At 44.8% G+C, this 25,658-nt stretch overlaps 1 protein-coding gene across 1 annotated transcript in view; it reads left to right on the top strand.

Moving 5' to 3' along the window:
* Positions 1–1,290: 1,290 nt before the first annotated feature.
* The window catches only part of FBXW8 (F-box and WD repeat domain containing 8), a 125,794-nt gene continuing 101,426 nt past the window's right edge, over positions 1,291–25,658 (top strand). Inside the window, exons 1-2 of the mRNA XM_032309357.1 lie at positions 1,291–1,702; positions 17,090–17,194. Coding sequence (XP_032165248.1) covers positions 1,385–1,702; positions 17,090–17,194 — 423 coding nt within the window. The 5' untranslated portion in view covers positions 1,291–1,384. The remainder of the gene's footprint in view (positions 1,703–17,089; positions 17,195–25,658) is intronic.

The raw sequence follows: 25,658 nt of genomic DNA, 5'->3' as shown, positions 1-25,658 counted from the left end.
TGAAGGCATTTGTTGAATTCATCCTCCAACTTCTTCTCTTAGGATAAATTCCCAGAAATAGAATTGCTGAGAAAGGCAATGAGAGTAAATGAGGGTCCTGGGATTCCCAGCTAGGTTTTTCTGTCTAATTCTGGGGCTCTGGCTGTTGATCACCATGCTGTTACTATCCCTGCACTGAAAAACCCTGGTAACTAAAGTAGCCATATCTTTCCTAGCTGGCTTAGGTATATAGGCTGTGTGATTAGGTTAAGGTCGGGTCTGGAGTGGGGGGGGGGGGGCGGGGAATTCTGAGTCTGCACATTACCAGCTGTGGGTTTTTTTTTTTTTTAAAGCTCAGTTTCTTCATCTGTAAAGTGGGGACAATAGTTGTCATCTGAAGGGGTTGTTCGTAAATACGTATGGAATGCCTACCAATCTCCAGACTCCAAGACAAGAATGGATAGTCCAGGAGGAAAGGGAGATACTAATAAGCAATTACATCAATCCAAAATCACAAACTGTGTTTTGTGGTATGAAGTAGGAGATGCTGTAGGGATGAGTAAGCAGGTGACCTTATTTTGGGGGTGGGGCACGAGGGATGGGGGGGAGATGAAGGGAGGTGTGAGCTGAGCTAGGAAAGATGTGTAGGGGTTAACCGGGGGTGGTGGTGGTGGGGGGGTGGGATTTGAAAAATTCCCGGAGGAGGGAACAGCAGGGTCAAAGCATTTGGAAGATGGAATACGATTGTACGCCACTTCTTTCCCCTTCTCACTGCAGTTCCTTTTGGAAGTGTCTTCTGGGATCTTTCCACGCCTGGCTTTTCTCCTCATTAAGCTCTTGGTTCAGAGGCTGTTGCAGAGATGCCTTCCCTGAACAGCCCTCCGAAGGTCAGTCCCCATCCCCACCCTGTGCCTTACTTTGATACCTTGTTTTATCAACCGCTACCACTAATTCAAGCCTTCATATTCGTTTTTTGGAACGTGGTCTTCCTCCCCCGCCCCCCAACTTGAATGGAAACCCCATGAAGGGAGAGCTATTAGGAGGGGGCGGGGACAGGGGCCCAGATTTAAATGCTGAATCTTCAGCGCCTGGCATCCAGGAGGTGCTCAATGCAGATGTGACCGAAGAAACGGTGCTTGGCGCCAAGTCCGCGCTTGACAAGAGCCGCAGGCGGGAAAGAGGAGAGGCTGGACGCGCAGTGAGGCCACAGACCCGGGACTGGGGCGCCGCGAGCCACCCGCGCGAGGGGACCGTTCGAGGGGCGCGCCGGGGGCGGGGCCGCCCACCCGGAACCCGAGTGCGGCGGCGGCGCGGATTTCCGGCCGCGGCGGACACTTCCCGCGGAAGGACTGTCCCGTGGCTGCCGGCGGGCCGAGGAGGACGCGGAGGACCGGGAGCGGCGGCGATGGACGACCACAGCCTGGACGAGTTCCGCCGGCGCTGGCAGGAGGAGCTGGCGCAGGCCCAGGCGCTCAGGAAGCGGCGGCGGCCCGAGGCTGCCGAGCGGCGGCCGCGGCGGGCCGAAGTGGCCCCCGGGCGCGGCGAGCAGGCCTCGGGATACCTGGCTCTGGCCCAGGGCCTCCTGGAGGGTGCGGGGCGGCCCCCGCCGGCGCGGGCGACCCGGGCAGAGAGGCAGGACTCGGCAAGCCGTTCCCGCTCCCCTCCGGCTCGCGAGGCTGCCGGGGGCGGGGAGCAGCTGGTGGACCAGCTCATCCGCGACCTGGTGAGTGGCCGTCACCTCCTGCCGAGGTCCGGGCCTGCCCCTACCTCCCCATCCCCCCACCAATGACTCGGAAAGTGCATGCCACCCTATGTTTGTGCAGGCATAGAGAGTCTCTGGAAGGGTTGGTTTCCACTCTGGGGTGACTTTGCCCATCATGGCAGTGTCTGCAGACCTTTTAAGGATGCCACAACTGGGTTGGGGGAGTTGCTACTGGAGTCTAGTGGGTAGAAGTCTGGGACACTTCTAAATGTCCTACAGTGCAGGGACTGCACCCAGAGAAAATGATCCAGCCCAAAATGTCAGTATCCGTTTGAGAAATCCTGCCCTTGAACTCTTAACAAGGGTTGTCTTTAGGGAGGAGGTCTCAGAACAGGGATAGGAAGCAATTTTAACTTTGTTCTGTATAATGCTTGTACTACTCAGTTTTTTCCCCAACAGTACATGTATTTAAAAGAGCAGGGGAAGCAAAATCCTTTGGGCACTGTCATTAACATGGAGGTTCTTGTCACTTCATGGGCATGGATCCTTTTGAGAATCTGGAGACACCCCCCTCCCCCCTCCCCCCAAAAAAAACCCTTTACAAAGTTGGCAAAGTCGGGATCATCGAAAACACATCCATGGTTAAGGTTAGGACGATACAGGAGGTTTTAATGGTTTGATTTATGGGGTGGGGGGAGCGTATAGAGGGAGAGAGAATCCTTAAGCAGACTCCCTACAGTGTATGGAGGACTTTGCTGGGCTAGTTCTGGTGAGCTCAAGATCATGACCTGAGCCCAAGTCAAAAGTCTACAGTTGTAGACTGAGCCACCCAGGTGCCCCTGGTTAGATTTGAATTAGGCTTAAAGAAGGCTTCTACAGCTTCCCAGGTCAGTGTAATTCTGTAATTGGCAAGTTGTTTCTAAAAATAATGGCTTATTTAAGGTGTTGTTTTATTCAAATACCATTAATAGCTATAGGAGTTTCCACAAAGTTTCTGGTTTACCTCTAGGGTTGGGACCTTCTTCTGTGTATATTATAAACTCATTTAATGTGACAATTCTTATGAGAATTCACACTGGTATCATATCTACTTCTGTAAAAAGTGGGTCATCACTGAGGAAGTCTGGCAGATGTAAAAATCTATCAGTGCCTTGGGAAGGTGGGTTAGCACTGGAGAAATTGCTCAGGCCAGTCCAGATCTATGCAGAAGTTACTCCCATGGAAGCAGATGTGTAGGTAAGGCTCGCAGCGGTAGAGGGAAATTGGAAAGTGAATTGTTAGGACAAGGACACACTTGGGGCCTCACAGCAAAAATCCAACCTGCTGAGTGTGGCAGTGTCTTCAGACTTCACAACTATCCTGAGAAGCCAGTATTGTTAGTCTCCTTTTATGAATGAGGATATTAAGAAAGGTTTTCTGTAACTGCCCCAGGGATGCCTTGCTGATAAGTTCTGGCGGTTGAATTTGGATTCAGGTGTGTTAGGCTGTAAATTTCACCAGACAGTAGTTTTGCAAACTTGACTTGGTGTAAAAATCCCCTTTAGCCTTCTTAAAAGACAGGTTCTGGTGGGTCCCTAGATCTGCTTAATCAATATCCCGAGGAAGCTCAGGAATGTGATGGTTGGGTTGGTCAAACAAATTTGAGGCTTTGTTCTCTGCTGTACAGCTTCCTTTGGTTTACAATCTTGACTTTTCAAGACTTTCTTGCTCTGATACTCCTGAGGGATGGGCATTGAGACCAAAAGTAGCGGAGCCCTTAATGAAGTCTAGAAGTAGAAGGGGCCTGCCTACTGTAGGATCCAAAGGGTACATCAAAATTACAGTTAGGAAAAAACCTTTTCTGGAATGTGTGCCCATCATCTCTGCTGTCTGCAGAATCACCACATTAGATGCTGCTGGGCTCTGCATCCTATGAGCAGCGTCCAACCTTCAGAGTGCTTGCTTTTTTTTTTTTTTTTAAGTACTTTGCAATCATCAACACGGCTATAAATAAAATTACTCTCAGTCTCCTTGGTACTACCTTAAGGGTTTCAAGATCTTATCTTCTCAGTTCTCCCAACAACCATATCTCTCCGGTGGCTGCTCGTTGTCCCATTTGACAGATGATTAATAAAGTAATTTTTAGAGGGGCGCCTGGGTGGCTCAGTGGGTTAAAGCCTCTGCCTTCGGCTCAGATCATGATCCTGAGGTCCTGGGATCAAGCCCTGCATCGGGCTCTCTGCTCAGCAGGGAGCCTGCTTCTACCTCTCTCCCTGCCTCTCTGCCTACTTGTGATCTCTGTCAAATAAATAAACAAAATTAAAAAAAAAAAAAAAAAGTAATTTTTAGGGGCAGTCAACCTACCCAGTATCCTGAATGTGAGAAGTGATGGTAACCTTTACAGAAAAGGTTTGGATTCACATGTCGGTGGTTTTAAGCCCCAGAGCCCAGAGGTAATGCCTGCTCTCATGCAAATGAGTAAGGTAGCCTCGGAGTGGCTCATTCTGTCCTTCTCCCTAGTTCATGAGGTGTTTCATTATGTATCTTTCCAGATTCCAGCCATAAATCTGTATTGCTTTAACTCATGGTTATCTTTCCAGCCATAAATCTGTATTGCTTTAACTCATGGTTATCTTTTTTTTTTTTTTTTTTTAAATACTCTTTAACGCCTGTCTTGGATCTTGAACTTACAGCCCCGAGATCAAGAGTCGCATGCTCCGGGCACCTGGGTGGCTCAGTCGTTAAGCGTCTGCCTTTGGCTCAGATCATGATCCCAGAGTCCAGAGATTGAGACCCACATTGGGCTCCCTGCTGGATAGGAAACCTACTTTTCCTTCTCCTACTCCCCCTGCTTGTGTTCCCTCTCTCTCTGTGTCTCTCTGTCAAAAAAAAAAAAAAAAAAAAGTCTCATGCTCCAGTGACTGAGCCAGCTGGGTGCCCCATGATGGCTATTATTCTTTTTGCCACTTTAAATATTAAAGATGACAGTTTAGGAGTTGCCTTCATGATATCCCTAAAAGATACGGAACCATTTTTTTTTTTTTTTTTAAACCTAGCCGCCTTGGTCTTGCTTTTCTGCTTTTAAAATTTCTTTAGATCAGACCCTGTATAAAATCAAAAATGTCCAGGTTGGTGAGTTTTCACAAGTGTACACTTCCATGTAAAATAGCACCCAGATTTCAGAACCGCATTCTCAGCTTGTCAGAACCTCCATGTGTTCTCACCTGACTTCTAACACCTTATTTTAATTTTGTCTGGTTTTGAACTATAAGTAGAATCATACAGCATGTGTTTGCTTGTGACTGGGTTCTAGCACATAGCATTATGTGTGAGATTCATCTCTGAATATGTCACGTTTTATTCTTTTGGACATTCTTGATAACTAGTTTCACAGCTGGTTTGGGACTCTGGGGAGTCGTGCTGTGAACACTTTGCACATCGTTTGGAACCTTGTACTCCTTTTTCTTAGGTATATAGCTAGTTGTGGAATTGCTAGGTCATAGGTATGCAGATGTTCAGCCTTAGTAGATCCTGACAGTTTTCTAGGGTGTTTATAATGGCTTTCCTACATGATAGTAACTCAAGTATGTAGAATACAGTATTTCACTTTCTTCTTTGCCATAAATATAACAGCATCTAACCGAGATGACCTATGGCAACTGAACTTGACCTCAGCATGGGCGAGACGAGAAGGTGATAAATTAGGGGATACACATGGGAGCTGGGCTAAAGGTGGGAGCCACTGCCCAGCTCAGCTGGTTGTTGCCTTGCAAGAATGTGGTCCCAGTGTGCCAGAGTCTATAGGTTTTTGTTTTGTAATTGGGAATATTTATTTTTATAGGAACTCCATCAGTTTTTGCCACACAGAAAACACCCAGGACTTTGGCTTAAAACAACACCATTTAGGGGCGCCTGGTGGCTATTTAGGTGGCTCAGTCAGTGAAGCGTCTGCCTTTGGTTCAGGTCATGATCCTACGGGTTGGTCAGGTCAGGCTCCCCGCTCAGTGGGGAATCTGCTTCTCCCTCTTCCTCTCCCCCTCCTCCTGCTCATGTGCACGTGCACACTCTTGCAAATAAAACGAAAAACCCCACCACTACTTAGTTGACTGTTTTGCAGGGTGGCAGTTTGGGCTGGGCATGGGTGGGTCCACTCAGATACCTGAGGTTAGCTGCTGGTTAGCTCAGCAGCTCTGCCGCTGGGGGCTGGCGAGCCACTGGGGGTGTGTATGTGCTTGCTCTATGTCTCCTCCTACAGGTGAGCCCTGACTGGGCTTCCTCAGAGCTGCCTGGGCAGCAGGAGGGCAAGCTCTGATGCCCAAGTGCTTTGAAGTCTGCCCAGGTCATGTTTGTTACTGTCAGGTCTGCCAGAGAGCCAGATGGCCAAGTCTGGAGTCAGGGCGGAGTCACCCACTGCCTGGATATGGGGAGGAATGAACAAAGTAGTGGCCATTCATACTGTCTATCACTCAAATTCTTCCCATTTTTAACTGGTGGTAACTAATGTAAAAAAAAAAAAAATGTTTTTAAGTACTAACACCGTGAGTTAAATGAAATCTTCTGTGGGCCGGGTCTGCGCTGGGTCCTGAGTTTGTGTTCTTTGCATTTGTTTTCCCAAGACTCCTCACGTGATCTGTGGCTGACTCCTATGGAGGAAGATTTAGTCTTCCTGAGAAGAAGACTGAGACTCCACACAAACTCTGACAGGCTGACCCACTTGACATGAGGGAGAAATATAAATCCTGCCCCGCCTCTTACCATCCCCTCTCTTCTGGGTGATGTCCCCCCAGTCCCTTGTACCAGTGCGTTCTGTTGTGTTGTATTTGACGCAGCCTCTTCCCACACACCCCGGAGCCTGTCGTGTCCTCACTGGAGTGAGATCCAACTAGTAGGTTGGCTGTCAGGAGTTAGTTCGCCTTTAGAGGAGTGGGGGAACAGCACCGCGCTGGAGTTTCATCTGGCCGGGTGCCGGCCGGACTGGCGATGGACAAGCACAGCTGAGAGGAAAACTTGAAAGTGACTCCTCTTGGGCCTCGTCTGGTCTTAGAAAGCTTTAAGTAATAGCACTGAGAAGCCATGTGTATTTAGGTGACAACTGGGGACACCTAAACTGTCTTTTTAGTACATGGTTTTAACTAGTGAAAAAAATTGCTATAGCCCTGGAAAGATTTTCAGAAGCATGAGGCACTTTTCTTCAGACATTTCTCTCTCTCCCTAAACTCCAGCTTTTCAGAGGTGTGTGTGGGGGGCGCACTTGAGCATAATTGCAAGATTTCTTTGCCTGTTATGTGTGCTGTCTGGTTGCATTGTCCCATTTTTATGTAGATGGTGTTAGGACTCTGAGCCATAAGCGGGCAGCCCCCAACTCAAACTGACTTAAGAAGCCCAAACTGCAATCTACTGATGAGTGTACCTAAAGATTCCAGGTGTGGGTGCTTCGATCATGCAACTAGAAGTCTCTGTGTGTCCTTATCCTGCTTTCCTTTTGTTTTTTATTCCCAGGCAGACCTCCCCCACCCCCACCTTTGGGATGAAATGTCTACCAGCACTCCAGTCTTTTTTTCTTCTTTCTCTCTCTCTTTCTTTTTAAGCTTTTTGAGAGCAAGAGAGTGAGTGGGGTTGTGGGGCAGTGGGAGAAGCAAACTCCCTGTGGAGCAGGACTCTATCCCAGGACCCTGGGATCATGACCTGAGCTGAAGGCAGATGCTTAACTGACTGAGGCACCAAGGTGTCAAGGTGTTACTTTCTCTCGCTTCCAACCAGGAGAAAGAGCATCTCTTCTCTGCCACAGAGGGTATGAACTTAAATTCCCATTGGTCTGGACTGGGTCATGTGTTCATCCTCTGGCCAATCACTGACTTAGGTTGCCAGGCTTGTATCCACTCCCACTCCTGATAAGGGGGAAGGCCTTAGCCTCATTAAACCAAGGCAATGGAGAGTAGGAGTGGGGTGGTTTCCTAAAAGTAGATTTTCTGTTGTCATTTCCCGTTGGGCAGGAAATGACAGAAACAACAGATGTCCACCTTAGGTGGGTGTCTGAAGCAACCTAACTATGGAATTGTATGTGTTTTGTAATCATCAACCATATATTTTTTTAAGATTTTATTTATTTGACACACAGAGATCACAAGTAGGCAGAGAGATGGGCAGAGAGAGAGGAGGAAGCAGGCTCCCCGCTGAGCAGAGAGCTTGACACGGGCTCCATCCCAGAACCCCAAGATCATGACCTGAACGAAAGGCAGAGGCTCAACCCACTGAGCCACCCAGGCGTCCCATCACCAACCATATTTATTGACTAGCTAGGTGCTGGGGAATCGTAGTAAACAGAATGGACATAGTCCCTGACCTCAGAAACCCACAGTCCTTCTTTTAACTGAAAGGATGACATTAATGGAAGACAATAGCTCCTAGTTAGGAGTCGAGGCTCTGGAGTCAGGGAGACTCAAGTTTAAATTTGAGACCCTGCTTAACTAGCTGTTTGACCTCAGGCAAGTGAACTTATCCTACTTTACTCATCAAATGAGGATGATGCTAATGCCTGTCTTGAAAAAAAGCATGGAATGTTCCAGCACAAAGCCTGGCATACAGTAAGCAGCCAATAAATTAAAACTGGTCATATTCTTATTACTATTGCAGAGAGTTCACTATATGCACTTCCTCTTTGCTAAGACTTATCACTGATAAGCCCCTTGCTCCCCTACTCCTGGGATTGGGAGTCTCTGGAGGACAGGGTCTCTGGTCTTTCTCCTGCACTCCTACTGTAGCATTCCGTGCAGAAACCCACATTTGTGAAGTTGAGACAGGTGGAATTACTGCTCCCAACAGCAGTGTTATAAAGTGGCTTCATGGTTGTTACAACTCCTGGCAACATTCAGACGTCCTTCCAGTTAGGATATGGGTTTTTCGGACTGATAAAGTATTATTAGTGCTGACTAATATGCATTGTACATTATGTCAGTATTTAATTTGTCGGAACCTACATTTGTGCTGTCAACAGGGCCAATTTGATGGCATCGCTTACTTCTGTTTTTAAGTTAGAAATGACTGTTCCTAAGTTAGAAATGAATGAGGAAACTTGCTCATATGAACTACAGCAAACAGAATTAAATGTGAGCTCATGAACTGGTCTAACTGGGTCAACTACCCTTCCTCTTTGCTGTCCTCTGCCTTCTCTTTAATGCGCAACTTGAAATCGTCTCTAGCTCAGAGTTCTCTTCCTTCTCCCTTTGCCTCAGTGGAAAAGTTCTTACTATCAGGGCGATTCATTCTTTCCTGTAATGAATTAGCAGGTCTCTACTTAGGCACCTTTCGAAATGCTGTGTATACCATGACATTGTAACTTAAGACACCATCACTTTGTTGGAAGATACTGCTGCTTGAAGCAGCTTGGGCTTCATTCATTTCACAAATATGATTAAATGGCTTCTTAGTAGCAGGCACTGTTCTAGGCACTGAGGATACAGCAGCGAACTAAACAAAAAAGAGCCGTGCCCTTACAGAACTAACATTCTGGAGAGCGGTAGACCATGAACAAATAATTGCCAGGTAATGGTCTGGAGAAAAATAAGGCTGGTGGAAGGGATGGAGTGTGTATGTGTCGACGAGAGGCTATTATTTAAATAGTGCTGTTCGAGAAGGTCTTCATGGAAGGAGATGCGGGAGCAAGTATGCAGAGATCTGGAGAAGGGGGTTCTAGGCAAAGAACAGCAAATATGCTGATTCCGTGCTGTCCAGGGCCTGGGGGCCTTTGTGACTGATGTGATTTAAAATTCTTAATTCTTTTTTTTTTTTTTAAAGATTTTATTTATTTATTTGACACAGAGAGAGGTCACAAGTAGGCAGAGAGGCAGGCAGAGAGAAACAGGGAAGCAGGCTCCCTATAGCTGATCCTAATGGTAGGAATGTGGAGTGTTTAGGACCCTTGATGTGAAAGGGTCATATTCACACTGGTCCAGGCTTCTGACTCGGGAGCACCTCCCTCACCTGATGTACCTCCTTTCCAGGTCCTTAAACTCTGATCCATTTAAACTAAAAGGGACTTCAGAGGCAGAAGGCCAGCCTCTTCTGCTTCACACCAGGGTCTTTCACTGCCACACCTAGCACTCACTCCCAGTCCTTTAGATTGGCATTTTCTGCCTCCATTCCTTGCCAGGGTGCCCAGTGCAATCCCACCAGCAGGTGTTGAATGAGAATGGTTCTTGAAATTGGAAAGCCTGGTTTTGGTTGTTTTTTTTTTTAATTTTTAAATTTTTTAATTAACATATAATGTATTATTAGCCCCAGGGGTACGGGTCTGTGAATCGCCAGGTTTACACACTTCACAGCACTCACCATAGCACATACCCTCCCCAGTGTCCGTAACCCCACCACCCTCTCCCTACCCACCTCCCCCCAGCAACCCTCAGTTTGTTTTGTGAGATTAAGAGTTTCTTATGGTTTGTCTCCCTCCCGATCCCATCTTGTTTCATTTATTCTTTTCCTACCCCCCAAACCCCCCACGTTGCATCTCCACTTCCTCATATCAGGGAGATTGTATGATAGTTGTCTTTCTCTGATTGACTTATTTCGCTAAGCACAATACCCTCTGGTTCCATCCACGTTGTTGCAAATGGCAAGATTTCATTTCTTTTGATGGCCGCATGGTATTCCATTGTAGATATACACACACCACATCTTCTCTATCCATTCATCTGTTGATGGACATCTAAGTTCTTTCCATAGTTTGGCTATTGCAGACATTGCTGCTATCAACATTCGGGTGCACATGCCCCTTTGGATCAGTACATTTGTATCTTTAGAGTAAATACCCAGTAGTGCTATTGCTGGGTCATAGGGTAGCTCTATTCTTAACGTTTTGAGGAACCTCCATGCTGTTTTCCAGAGTGGTTGCACCACCTTGCATTCCCACCTGAAAAGCCTGTTTTAAAAACAAAAAGTGATGCCTGGGTGGCTCAGTCGGTTGAGCATCTGCCTTCGGCTCAGGTCATGATCTCAGGGTCCTGGGATTGAGTACTGCATGGGGGAGCCTGCTCTGCCTCCCAGTCTCCAAGCCTGTGCTCCCTCTTTCTTTCTGATAAGTAAACAGATATAATCTTAAAAAAAAAAATCCCATGCACATTTAGTGTGCATCTGCTGTGTGCAAGGCACTGTGTTGGTTAGATTGTGTAGTGTTACATCATCCATGCATGCAATCAACAGAAACTGAATAAAAACCTCTTGCTTTTTCTCATCACAAGGCACAGGGATTAGGTTAAATGGGAAGAGATAACTTGGCTTTTTGTGGAATGTTTTAGAGCTTAACCACTCTTCATAGCATTGCCTCTCTGCAGAAATGATTTCCAAGTTCTAAATATCTGACTTACTAATGAACTTTAGAATACGTTAGGGGACAGTGTATGTTGCATTTTGTAGTCTCCCATCTTTATGCTCTTTTAGATGACAAACTTCTCTCTAGAAAAGATTTTAGCTCCTTGGATGTAGACATATTTTTTTTAAAAGATTTTATTTATTTATTTGACAGAGAGAGATCACAAGTAGGCAGAGAGGCAGGCAGAGAGAGAGAGGAGGAAGCAGGCTCCCCGCAGAGCAGAGAGTCCGACGCAGGGATCCATCCCAAGACCCCGGGACCTTGACCCAAGCCACCTAGGCGCCCCTAGACATAATTTCTTACACATTTTCCAACAGCACCTCTTCTCCCCGTGGGATCTGGAATGGCCCTGATTTCAGATCGTGTTTTGAACATAGACACCTTATTTCAAAAATGTTTTGGGGGTTTTTTTCTTGGTGTGTGTGAAATACCACTTACTGTAAAAATTCTCAGGGAATTCAGAAGAAAAAAATTGTTGTAATGCCATTGGTCAGAGGCTGAGCTGTTAACGTTTTGGTGTTCTTCTGTCATCTTTTTTTTTTTTTTTTAAGTTTTTTTTTGTTGTTGTTGTTGTTGTTTTATTTGACAGAGAGAGATCACAAGTAGTAGGTAGAGAGGCAGGCAGAGAGAGAGAGAGAGAGAGGGAGAGAGAGGAGGAGGAGGCAGGCTCTGCCGAGCAGAGACCCTGATGCGGAGCTCGATCCCAGCAGAGGCTTTAACCCACTCAGCCACCTAGTTGCCCCTTCTGTCATCTTTTTAAAAATACCTGTTTTGAGATGAATTTGGGATTGTGAATGAATTCATATTTATCTTGATTGTTTCAGACCTTGCCCCCATCAACCAGGTTTTTTTCCTCAAGACTCAGGTGAAACTGGAATTTTTTCTGATTGAGATTGCCTGGGTCTGCTCTGCTCCGCTTTTGTAGTATGTAGAGAAAATTGAGATAAATTCTTTTACAAAATGGTCTCCTTTCAGCCAGATTTAGCAGAAATACTATTGCATGTCTATTGTATGTTCGAGGTGCCTTTCTCGGTTTCTTAAAACACCACCTAGAGAGAGCTTTCATGTTCCCTTTGCCCTGGAGATGTACATTGGGAACAAACCTTGAGGCCGTTTCTTCACTTTTCACTGATTTGGCTCTTAGTAATTATCCCTTCTTCTACTCAACAAGAGAAGACAGATTAAATTTCTAACAGTAAGGCACAAAACCAATCCATTTACAGAATTAGTCTTACATTAGCACATAGGAGGACAAATCAGCCTCCCTGGGGATGGATCCATTTGCAATTTCTTTTAGCATTTTTGGAGTAAGTCCAGCAGACTTTGGGAAAATCTAGTATTCACTGACTTTGAATTAACAAAGTAACATGACCTCTTTGTGGGGTTTGTGTGGTGTTTTTTGTTGTTTTTTGTTGTTGTTGTTGTCGTTGGTTTTGGGTGTTTTTGTTTTTTTTTTCTCTTTCCTTAATTCACCTATGATTTAGGGCTGTGGTTCTCCGTTTGTAGTGTGCCTGAAGATCCCTGAGGAAGAGATGCTTGAGCCCCACCCCTGGAAATTTGGGGTAACAGGCAATTGGGGACTTTTTTCTTTTAAACTCCACAGATGGTCTTGATATATAATATGGGACAAAAGACCCCATCATGGTAAAGAATCATAATGGAGCCATTGAAAAATGAAAAGCCAGGTAGTATTTTATCAAAATGGTCTTTCTCCTCACCTTTGAAGCCATGTTAATACTTTAATGTCTTAGTTTTCCGTAGCATTATTAGCCAGTCTCACAATTCTTGGGCTATAAAATTGGTGCAAAGTGATTCTCTAAACATAGTCTTACTGATATTTTTGTAGTGTGACCAGGTTTTCCTATGTTACTGTTTCCAGTGTCTTTAGTTTCCTTCCTTCATTCTTGGAATTTGTTTCTGAGTCGTCCACCTCTCCATTTCCAGGTCTTTAAATCCATAGCAATCAGAACTGGTTCATGTAGCCTGGAACATTTCAGATGGCTATGTGCTTCAGAGTGGCCTAGGTGGAACTCCGATAGCACCCTTTAGACGATAAGGTACTTCTCCGCACACTTGCGGCAGGTATATTGTTTACTTCTATTTATGAGCTGTGAGAAGGGCCAGGTGGGAGTGCTCAAGCCCCACTGTTAGCATGTGCGTGGTTACTGGGCTAGCACCTCTGTCCAGGATGTGGCTCCACATCCTTGTCAAATCCTGGGTACCTGTAAAAGAATTACATTTCCACCCCAGGGTCAAGTATGCTCATAATGCTCTGTCTTTTATAAGGTATTTCTCAAGTGATCCATTACTAATAACAAAGTGAAGTTTATGAATGACTTACTTGACTTTGACTCTACTTTGTTCTGTCTCTTGGTCTAATAATGTCATTCTAACATCATTCCACCTCCTTGAGTGGAGGAAAGGGAAGTAGGTTAGCTAGAGCTAGACTCCTGTATCCAGAGTGCACATCAGAATCTTTGGGAATGTGCTGAATATAGGACTGTCTTGTATCACATCTCTTGCTTCAGGAAATCAGGTTGGATTTTTCATGAAACACACTCTGGGATGAAGTTTTGCCTGCATGTGGTTTAGCAGGTTGGCCTTCCTGAGAAGTCCTGAATTGAGGCACCGGGGACAAGGCTTTGTTCCTAGTTATTGACTAGTCACTGGATGCAGGCTGCCCTCCAGTGGGGGATGTGACTGGATGAGGCAGCTTGTTTGACCAAGGTGTGCTTAGGAAGGGGTGAGCCCATCAACCAAGAGCAGGCGGCATTCTGAGCGTTTGGGGCGGTGAGTGTCGTGGACCCCGAGGGGGAATCTGAGTGATCCACTGCAGCATCTGCTGTAAGAACCAGTGATCAAAAGTCTTGCCAAAGAGATTCCAAGTGTGCAACGTAAAACTTCAGCCTTCGGTTTCCTGACCTTGTAGGTCTACATAGGTCTAAAGAAGTGGACCTTCCCTTATCACATTGGTTTCTTTTTTTCCCTGCCACTCCCCAACCACTGGCAGCAACTGGAAAGGTCATTTACAGGAGTCTGGAACTTGATTTGTTAGGGATCGACAGTCATTTTGGAGGTTGGATGTAATTCGAAGGGCATAATGATTTAAAAGTTTGACTTTGTAATGTTGGTGTTTACCTAATTCAATGCTTTGAAACCATTGTCCCCCAAAACTGACAAATTCTCAAGACTCATCACAACTGGTACATTAGCAATGAGACCAGCGTGGCATTTGAGATCATTTGTTGGTATGGGGGCCGTAACACCCCTGACTGGTCTTTTGCACCCTGTGGCTGTCTCCTTTTCCTTCACTGTGCACTAGAGCAATCCTTTTTTAGTTGTTATCATGGTATAGCGTCTTAAAATTGCTGATTCTCTTTGAATGGTTCTCTTGAAAAAGATCTATGGTATGGACACTCCCCATTGTTGAGACTCCTGAGTGACTTTGCCTCCACCGTGCCATCCCCTCTCTGCTGTCGCCAGCTGTCCTCTGCTTATAGTAGGACAGGGGAGACAAAACTCTCCGTGTAAACAAGCTGGTAGAGGAGTCACCTAAAATGTGGACCTAATCAACAAATATTTGTTGAAGGGGAAAAAGGGAGCCAAAGTGCCACTCCAGGAAAGAATATAGCAGTATCGTTCAGTTATTGTGCACTTTGCCCTGGTACTTGCCCCATACCCTTTCTGTGTATTTCATTTTATTCTTGTAACTGCCCTGTGAGTAGGCATGCTCTCTCTTTTACAGATGAGGAAGCTGAGGCCCAGAGGTATTTAGCCTGGTTACAGGGCTAGTCAGGTGGTGGAACAGGATTATCCGTTTAAATCTTTGTTCTGAACCTCCAACCTGGAGGTCATGGCAGTTGGGATCAAAGAGGGTGGTGGCAGGGTGTGGTTCTGCTGTGGTTCTGCTGCACTGTGTTCCAGGTTGAGAATAGAGAATCTGCCATCTGAATGGGCAAAAGAGGGAAGGCTACTACCACCACAAGTCTGGTGAACTTTCTACACCAGAGTAACTAAAAATAAAGGTGATTTCTCTTGCTTTGTTACAGTAGTGCTGTCCAGAAACCAGTTAATAGTCCTAAAGCGGGGACTGATTGAAGAAAGCAGTGCCTGCTGTCTCTAACAGTATAGAAGCTAGATCTGAGTTCACTTCGCACGAGTGCAAGCTTTTCTTTGCTTGAAGAGCAGGAATGTTCTTATTTCTCTACCAAGTAGGTAAAATAAGCTTCTTTACCTCACCATAGTCAAATAATCCAAAAAAGAAAGCAGAAGGAAGTCCAAGGTCACAAACGATAGTTTGGTATTGTGTGTGGCTTTCCTCAGCTGGTGGTGGGTGACACCCTCTCCCCGCACCATGGTTGTGTTAAGGAGTCTCAGGTTATATCTGGGCCAAGTAAGAAAGTTCTGCCTCTTTTCCTCCGTGAATGAAGCCAATTAGTTGTAAGAGGTGACCTAGCCTGACATTAGACTAAGACTTTCCGTTATTTTTTTGGGCAGGGACACTTTTGCCTTATGATTATACTTGCAGATTTTTTTTTGCCCCCCACCCCCTGGCATGGCCAACATTTCTTTGCTGATTTAACATTCTGTACTGTCTTTGCCCATGAGAACTGTTAACTCTTGCTCTTTTTCCCTCCAGAGATCCTTTTTGGCTCTCATACTTAGCCTTGTGCTGTTTTTGCAAAGTTGAATACATCTTCTTATGCCTTGCCTTATCTTCTTAGCTTTGAGACTCCTTGAGGAATAGAAAAATGATTCCAGAAAAATCTTTACCCTGGATCTTGGTAGGTGATAAATCAGTGCTCACACTCCCTTAAGAATGCTGAGACTAGGGGTTCCTGGGTGGCTCAGTGGGTTAAGCCTCTGCCTTTGGCTCAGGTCATGATCTCAGGGTCCTGGGATCGAGCCCTGCATCGGCTTTTCTGCTCAGCAGGAAGCCTACTTCTCCCCTCTCTCTCTACCTGCCTCTCTGCCTACTTGTGATCTCTGTCTATCAAATAAATAAATAAAATCTTTTAAAAAAAAGAGTGCTGAGACTATTTTCAATTTTCAGACTGGAGCCTTGCGGTATAGGACTGTTGTATTTGAATGGTGAATTAATAATTTGCTTGCAACCTGTAAGTCACTGATGTCAGCCAAAGCTTATTAAAAATGAATTTTACTGAGGAAGTTCCATGGAGACAAACAGGCTGCTTTCCCTAACTTTGCAGGAATCCATGCAAAAGGGAGCTTTAGCAGGTGGATTTGGGAACAGAGAAGCACATATACACACTTGGCTTTCTTTCTGCTTCGCACTCCTGTTTCTTTGTGCAACCAGGATCGTCATGACAGCCTTATCTCTCCAATAAAGCCTGTTACTTCATCCCTAATTGCTTATCCAAAGGCAGGCGAGCTCTAATTTCTCCACATTAATAAATGACACCGAAGAAGAACTGCTTTGTTTGCACTGGCTCACTCAGGTTAACCAGTGTGGGCCCCCGAGTGCATCAGGAAACCGTGTGTTTCTGCAGTGGCCAAGGGGAGGTGGTGCTCACCTCATTAGAAAGGAGTGTTTCGTTTGTTTGCTTCTTGCTCATCTTCATTGCCATGTTCTTTTCCTGATGAAAACACTTTAGTGACCTAGGTCAGCATTTCTCTGGCTGTGGGGGCTCACTGACCTCCCAGGCTGGGTTTAGGAGGAGGTGCCCTGGGGGAACCAATGGCCCTCTGACTTCAAGGCTCACTTTCTTGGCTGCCCACCACTCAGCTTTCCTCAAAGGCCAAGAAGCTTTCCGCAGCCTTTGTGCTGCTTCCTGTGGCATACCCCCGATTGTGGTCTGGCGCCCCTGCTGCTCTTCGAAGTATTATGGGAAACAGTCTTGTGGATTTTCTGAGTGGATGTGAGAAGTGTGGGCTTGTGGCAGGGAGAATTCGGAGTGGCTCTGGGGTTCTGTGACTGCTCCGAGGGGTAGTGAGAATACGGGGCTCCCCCGGGACAACAGCACCTCTCTCGCTCCTGCCTAAGACTATCTCTTGCCCTTTGAAGACCTCCAAATTGTAAACTTGTTTTTTCTCTTTGTCCTCAGAATGAAATGGATGATGTGCCCTTCTTTGATATCCAACTGCCTTATGAACTGGCAATCAATATATTTCAGTATCTGGACAGGAAAGAACTAGGACGGTGTGCACAGGTAAGTGATTAGTAAACTAAGATTCCAGATTTCCTTCTACTTGTGATGCAAGAGTAGGCAGCTCTTGGGTAACAGAGATGGACTTGTCAGAATTGCAAAGTTTAAAGAATTAATGAAGTGATGGCAACTTTCCTTGAGGGAAAGCAACCTTGAACTGGAAGGATTCGGTTCCTCAGCACCACTTGGTGTTTATCTTCTTGTGGCCATCTGTTCAAGAGCTCTGTTCTCCCTGCCGCCTGAGTTACGGTCGCCCTGTGGCTGACAGCTCTGCTCGGCCTTTATAGAGCTAGCCTGAGCTGTTAATGTCCTCAGCATTAATGCAAAGATGCCAGCCCTTGGTTAAATCAAGGCGGTCGTTAGGTGGGGAGCTGAGGGTCAGCTTGGGGACAAAACAGTGAAGTCATGTGTTACGCGTATTGTCCAAATGACCCTTTAAAGACAAGAATTCCACTCAGTGAGGTGCAAGGCACGTGAGAACAGACACCCCCTGAGGGAATTGCAGATCTGTGGTCCCTATCTACTGCTTGTTCTGGGGCATATACCCATGGGGCAGCATGGTGGCACATACCGTCAAGGCCACACTTGACCCTGTACATGTATCACAGGAGATCTTGATAAAATGCAAATTTGGACTCAGGAAGTCTGGAGTCGGGCCTGATATTCTGCATTTCTAACCAGGTAATACCTGTGTGGCTTTGACCACACTTTGAGAGGCTAGGGTTTATCCTATTAAATTAAGTCTCTTTTTCACTTCTTTTTGGTAGAGAGTATAATGGGTGAAGTGTATAATTTCTCATAAGTTGAATGTATAATTGCTGACCTTTTGGTTTTCATGGACACCTGTATTCCCCGGAGGAGACTAGAGTATTCATTGTCTATAACTCCCAAAGACTTAATTTGTCTAGTGGCTACCATTTCCTGTCCCCAGATTCCAGACTGCCTTTTACACAAATGTCTACATCCTTAAAGGAAAGGGATCAGTAAAATGGAATGGTACCAGAACTGTGTACTAACATTCTAGAGGGGCCTGACTGGCTCAGTAAGAGGAGCATGTAGCTCTTGATCTCGGGGTTGTGAGTGTGAGCCCCAGGTTGGGTATAGAGATTACTCAAAAAATAAATATAAAAAATTTGTTAAATTTTCAAAAATGTGAAGTTAAAAAGATGAAGGCAGTTTGAGAGGTACAAACTGTAGCCAAATGTAGACTCTAGAGCTTGCTATACCTCTGGCAGTTCAATGAAGTCACACAAAATACAGGACAATTTAAAAAAGTTTCTGATTTTATACTATATGAAGCAGTTTGCTTAATCAAAATTTTCTACCTAGATAGGAATTTGAAAGAGCTTTTAGTATTCTTTTTTTTGTTTTTTTAGGTTTTATTTGTTTATTTGATGGAGGAAGCACAAGCAGGGGGAGCAGTAGGGAGCCCGATACAGGGCTTGATCCCAGAATCCTGGGATCATGACCTGAGCCAAAAGCAGACGCTTAACCGACTGAGCCACCCAGGTGCCCCAAGTTTTTAGTATTCTTGATTGCCACAATATTAAGTGGGGGTGTTAGCAAGTATTTTTTAATGCAGAGTCTGGAGTCTTCAGGAAATAATGGAAAAAATTATTCTAAGGCTAAAATTCACTAAATAAAAATGTACTGAAATGTAAACCGTGCTCAAAGCCTATCAAGTGCATTAAGCAAGAGTACCTATATTGTCTTCTTCTTTCCCTTGGAAATTGGATTTGTTCTATTCTAACTTTACACTTTGGCCCTGTTCCCAAGAGTCGAAAACAAGGGTATAGCTAAATGAGTCCAACTTCTGGATTTCAGCCTGATGCTGTTAGCCGGAGTCTTGGAACAGGGTCTAATAGCTAGCTGCTTTCCACAAAGTCAGCATTAGATGATAAAATCTTCATTCTTGATAGGGAGCTGCTGTTTAAGGAATCCTTTCTTTTAACACTGCTTTTTGCTCTCCTGCTTTGTCGAGGGCCATGTGGCTTTCACATCTGCTGCTGGTTTTCTCATCCAAAGAGTTTATCAGTGAAAGATAGGATCTAGTGGAAGAAGAGATCCCCCTTTTGGTACAAGGGGGCTGCATTTCAGGATAGATTGGTCATGCTGGTGAGATTATTCTGCAGGTGTGAACGGTTTAATTTGCAACACAGTGGTCCAATTGTCCACCAGAATTTTTCCCTCTTTGGCCTGTTGGATTTGTTTTTTGTTTTTCGTTTCAGCCTAATTTTTAGAGCACACATATAAGCATGAAAATATTCTTAAAACAGAACCCCTAAGGTGGCTCTGATCTATGAAGCCAGGATTTTTTTTTTTTTTTTAATAGTGCCTTTGCATGAAGAAGACAATGGATGGCTGGTAATGCTTAGAATTGGCTTTGTTTTTTCAAGCATTAGAGTACAAGCACCACGTAATAAAAATCAGTAGCATTTTCATTTGTTTCTTGTGGTGTTTTTACTTTTAAAACCGGGGGAAAAGTCCTTCTGTTGAGTGAAATGTCCTGCTGCTGTATGATTTGATTTTTAGAGGGGGCTTGCTCTGTCTGTCCCTCTGTCTCTCTCTTCTCTTTTAATCAAGCCGCCTTGGGATTTTAGTGAAATTGGGCCAGTTATAGTAGAATTGGCACCATGAACTATATGCGTGCCCTGGAGAAAACTTGTTTGCTTAGATCTTTATGCCAAATTGGTAACTGACTAACAGTAAGGAACCTGGATTGGGAAGGACTTCTTGAGATTTAATTATGCCACAAAGTATGCTGGAGAAGTGATTTTACTCTTTGTCTCCTTTCTGCATCCCTTTGTTTTCTGCTTTGTAGGTTTTAAGCTTTCAGAACTAAAGTCCCACTGCATTGTTTGTGGTCCTTGTGTACTTCTGATGCTGACCTTCCTAGCTCCTTGCTATCGATAGTTGTCTCTTGCGGGATTTAGTGTCCCTGTGGGAGTGTTTCATGCTGAAATGTCTTAAAAAACAGTGTGGCTTTTAGTAAGCAAAGTTATGCATTGGGCGATTCATTGAACAGCTTTATCATTTTGCTACTTCTATTTTTATGGTTTTGTGTGTGTGTATGCCCACAGAGTTCCTGGTACTCTAAAAGACAATGTTTTTAAGCAGATAACAATTCCAAAATTGTTGAGTTCAAAATTACAATATTTTTTTAATTGGAAGAGTAAGTCTGCTGTTATATTACAATAGGAATTGTAATTCTGAGAAGTGATGGTTTTAGGATTTACTAAGAGTAATTGTTAAAACCTTAAAAAATAATTATAAATTCATGGGTAGTTGCAAAAGATAGTGTGGAGAGGTCCTGTGTTCTCTTCTCCCAGTTCTCTCATTTGGCGATATCTTGGATACAGAGTAATATCAAAGCCAGGAAACTGACATTAGTACAGTCCATAGAGCTTAACTCTGATTTCGTCAGCTTTACATACACTTATTTTGAATGTATTGAGTTCTGCCCAGTTTTACCACAGGTGTGGATTTATGTGGCCACACAGTAAAACTACACAACATTCATCACAGAGATCTTTTGTGACCCCTCTTATGGGCTGGCCATCTCTGCCCCTACCCCATCCCTAGTCCCTTGCACCACCAGTCTGTTTTCATCTCTATGATTTTGTCTTATTTTAATTTTCATTTGTTTCACATTTTATGTCTGTTTCCTAAAGTATAACTTTAGAAATCTAGCTGTATAGGTAACAATGTCACATTTTTCAAGTAAGAAGTAGAAAAATGTGCATAAAGGAAGCAATGAAGAAAAATGGGGTAGAGCTGGAGGTTAAAAACTTAAGATGAATGGTAAAATTGACAAACAAGGAGTAGGTGTTACCAAAATAAATCGGGAACTAAAACCCACTCTATTAGATTATGATATTTTTTGTTGGTTGTTTTTTTTTTTTTTTTTTCCCTTAAGTAGGCTCCATTTGTGTAGAGCCCAACACAGGGCTTGAACTCACAACCCTGAGCTCAAGACCTGAGCTTGAATCAGAAATCAGATTCAACTGGGCCACCCAGGCACCCCAGTATTTCAAGTTTTTAAGTAGGCTCTACATCCAGCATGGAATACAAACCCATGATCCTCAGATCAAGAGTCACTTGCTCTACCCACTGAGCCACCCGGGTGCCTCTGATAGCTCAGGTTTTAAGGAAAATGTGATCTTATGATCTCCAAATAGAAGCAAGTAAAATCTGAGGTTTTATTTAGCTGAAGATCTTCATGAAGTCTTTTTTTTTTTTTTAAGATTTTATTTATTTATTTGACAGAGAGAGATCACAAGTAGGCAGAGAGGCAGGCAGAGAGAGAGAGGAGGAAGCAGGCTCCCTGCGGAGCAGAGAGCCCGATGTGGGACTCGATCTCGGGAACTCGAGATCATGACCTGAGCCCAAGGCAGCGGCTTAACCCACTGAGCCACCCAGGTGCCCTCATGAAGTCTTTAAAGTTGGAAATCTCTAGCCAGGTGCTGCTGGAATGACCCGCCCCCCCTCCCCGGCCAGTAGCCGACCTAACTCTGAAAAGGTAACTGCTGGCAGGGTTTCTTTCATTCTTCTCTCTCTGCTTTGCCACCTGACTCCATCTCCAAGGGAAACACGTGCCTGCTTGAAACTCTCTCTGCCTCTTCCTCTGGCCCTCCTGCTCATGTGCTCTTGGTTGCTCGCATGCATGCACACTCTCCAATAAATGAATAGATCTTTTTAAAAAACTGAAAAACGGGGTGACAAAAGCAGCCACTCTGGGAGAGAAGACAGAGCTAGATGAGAGAAGAATGGCAGTGCCTCGAGAATTATTTGAACTGAGTCCTGGGGACGTGAGGTTGTTTACACTGCTTGCTTCATTTTTTGTGTGCTTGAAGTGGTCTATCATTTAAAAAGTTTACAAGAAGGAAAAACAGCAAAAAGTAGTATTTAATAAGAAAGTCTGAGCCTTTTGAGGGCAGTCGATGCAGGAAGCTGAACAGTGAAAAGCATTGCAATTTAAGTGTTAAATTTTTTAAAAATATATTTTATTTATTTGACAGACAAAGATCACAAGTAGGCAGAGAGACAGGCAGAGAGAGAGGAAGTGAAGCAGGCTCCCTATTGAGTAGAGAGCCCGATGTGGGACTCGATCCCAGGACCCTGAGATCGCTACCTGAGCAGAAGGCAGAGGCCTTAACCCACTGAGCCACCCAGGTGCCCCTAAGTGTTGAATTTTTAAAAGTTGGACTTTTCCACGTCATTCAGCTATTCACGGGGCCTGCTGTGTGCCGTGCACGAGTCTGGAACAGTGCAGCAGAGAACAGAACATAAACTCCCTTCTCAGAGCTTACTCTCTATGCAGGAAGCACCCAGTTAAGCAGAGTGTGTTTCAGATGGTAGAAAGTGCTATGGAGAAACTCTAAGCCCACAGAGGTGATGTGGAAGACTTCACAGAGAGAGTGACCTTTGGGCAAACACCTAAAGGAGGGAAGAATGAAGCTACGCAGGTCTTTGGCAGAGGCGAGTAGGAAGCGGAGAGGCTTAGAGGTGGAGCGCACCTGTTACGCTTGAGAAATAGCAGGAAGGTCAGAGTGCCTAGGATGTGGTAGGTGGAATAATGCCTCTTACCCAAAAGGTCCATGCCCTAGACCTCAGAACCTGTGCAGATGTTACCTCTTATGGTATTGGGCCTTTGCAGATGTGAGGAAGTTAAGGACCTTGAGATGGGGTGGTTATCATGGATGATCCAAGTGTCTCCATGTAATTACAAAGCTCCTTAATGAGAGGGAGGCTGGAGGTCAAAGCTAAGATGCTGTGTTGCTGGCTTTGAAAATGAGGGAAGGGGCCACAAAGTCAAGGAATGTAATGTGGCCTCTAGAGGCTAGAAAAGAGACAGAAACAGGTTTTCCCCCAAAGCCTCCAGAAGGAATGCAGCCCTGCCACCTGTACTTTGGTTTTTAGACTTCTGGTCTCCTGAACCATAAAAAAATACACTTATATTGTTCTTAGCCACTAAATTTGTGGTAATTTGTTAGAGCATCGATGAGAAACCAATAGAGGTGAGGGTATGAAGAACAGATGGGGAGAAAAGGAAGAAGAAATAGTTAAAGTGGGAAAAGGCACTTAAATCCATTAAAAGAACCTGAACTTTTATTCTAAAAGAGGTCGGAGGCCATTCAAGTGTTTTGAGCTGAGAAGTGACAAGGTCTGATTTACCTTTTGAGAGGGATCATTTTGGCTGCTATGTGGAGACTAGAGCGAAGGGGGACAAGGATGCACCAGGGAGACCAGTGGACCAGTGAGAAAGCTACTGAACTAACCCAGACGAGAACATGGTGGCTTGGAGTGCATTGAATCGAGTCAGGACTGCTCATGGGGCTGGGTATAGAGAGAGAAAGAGGAATCAACTGGGACTCCAGGGTACTGGGCTTGAACAACTGGGCCAATGAAATTGTTGTTACTGACAAGGGAAGACAGATGAGAAAGTTTAGTGGGGGAGATCAGTAGTGGGATGTGAGGCTAGAGAAATTTGGGAGCTAGCAGCACATCGTTGGTATGTATATATTTTTATAGATTTATTTCTGAGGAAAGAGGTAGAGGGAGAGAGGATCTCATAATAGACACCTTGCTGAGCATGGATCCTGATGTGGGGCTTGATCTCACGACCCTGAGATCATGACCTGAGCTGAAATCAAGAGCTAGACACTTAACTGAGCCACCCAGGTGCCCCACATCATTGGTTTAATTTAAAGCCAGGAAACTGGATGAGGTCATTAGGGAAGTGAGTGTAGATGGAGGGGGCTTAGGATTTGAGCTCTGTCACATCATGGTTAGAGGCCAAGATGAGGAGTTGGAGAAGGCGTTCCCTGTGATGTGGGAAGAAACCCAGAACACATGGTCCCCTGGAACCAAGGGATAACCTTTTCGAGGAGGAAAAAGTGATCAGCGGTATTAAGTGTCACCTTTAGTCAAGTAAGACTGAGAAATGACCGCCAGGTTTAGCAACTTGGAGATCACTGGTGACCTTAACCAGAATCCATGGCACAGTTGGGGCAAAAGTGAGCAGGCTCGAGAGTGAATGGGGAGAAAGGCAATAAGGAAATCGAGCTAATGAGTGTATGTGGAACTGTCTGTACATGGTATGTCCTCACAAAATAGACTTGATTTGTGAACATGTAACCAGAACAATGAGTGTTTCCCTCTGTTGTGGGCCTCACTGGTAACCCTAATCCAGGCAGAGTTAATAAAGCTAGTTTTGGAGCCAAGGGCTCCCCCCCCCCCCTTTTTTAATGCTGCAATTCACAGTGGTGCTATAAAGCAAAATGCTGGAGACACTTTTATTAGCAAATTCTCACAGCTGAGGCTCACTCAGTGGGGCTCTTACTGGGTAGGGCCTTTCCAATCCTAGTATATTAAAGAAAGACCATTAGGCCTTTGGAAAATTCAAGCTTATAAACTTGCTAGATTTAATATAATATAAGAAATCAAAACTATTATTTTTCCTTTCAGTGAGATGCTTTTAAAATTGTGAAGATTTATCTAGGTCTTGTTTCTTGTTTTTGTTTTTTTTCTCCCAGGATTATAAGACATTCTTAGAGCCTGTCACTTCTGTGCCCCTTTAAAAGAAGGAGAGAGCAAAGGCACCCTCCCTTTCCAGTTTGCCAAAGAAATTGTTGGCACATTTCTGCGTTTAATATCTAATTGTAGGTACAGTTCTGATCCCTTTTTGGAAGTAATTCTCACCTCTAGCTTTTCTGAATCCCTCAAAGAGATGATTGTTTGTTATCCAGGGTTTTAAACTTTATCCTGAATATTGCTTTCCACAGAATAATCCTTGTGATCTAGGGGTTAGCAGTGGGAATGATGCACCGAAACATCAACTTTTTGTTCTCCGTTTTTCATCCCGTAACCCTGTTATACAAATTTCAGATCATGTTATTTAAAATGACTTGGCATTTTCTTTGAAGCTAATAGAAAAATCTGTTTTCTGCTTCCAGTGTTCTCAAGGTCTAATCTATCTGGGACTTCTTAAAAGTCCCATGGAAAAGTGCCTCCGTTTTAAGTGGCTGAGGACTGTATGGTTTAGTACATCTCCTGAAAACTCATCCAGAATGTTTAATTTAATTAGGATCTTCTAGTTTGTAGTCACTGAGCACTGGATTTGGATTTTCTTAAAATGCTGCTGCTGATTGAGTGGCTCCATCTCATAAAAAGCAGCCTGTAGCTAGTTCTAGACTCCCGCATTAAAGATACTGTCCTGTACTTGGGGTGGGGCTTGGGATCCAGTCTGTGGCTTCCTTGCCCTGGGAGAGAAGGAGATCACGCACAAGGTATCTGGCTGGCAGAGGAGAATTGCTGGTCTTCGTGTCCAGCTCTTCACCCACTCACCGATAGGCCACGCAGATGTTCTTTCAAGTGGCGTCTGCAGGGCACTAAGGCTTTTGAGACCATTTTTTAGGAAAAGTTCAGGAGCCAAATAAGTTTGGGGAATACAGTGTCTCCCGTCCTT

This window comes from Mustela erminea, chromosome 13 (assembly GCF_009829155.1).
Source record: "Mustela erminea isolate mMusErm1 chromosome 13, mMusErm1.Pri, whole genome shotgun sequence".
NCBI classification, from domain to species: domain Eukaryota; kingdom Metazoa; phylum Chordata; class Mammalia; order Carnivora; family Mustelidae; genus Mustela; species Mustela erminea.
Note: the sequence above shows the minus strand (reverse complement) of the source record. Positions and strands in the feature narration are given on the sequence as shown.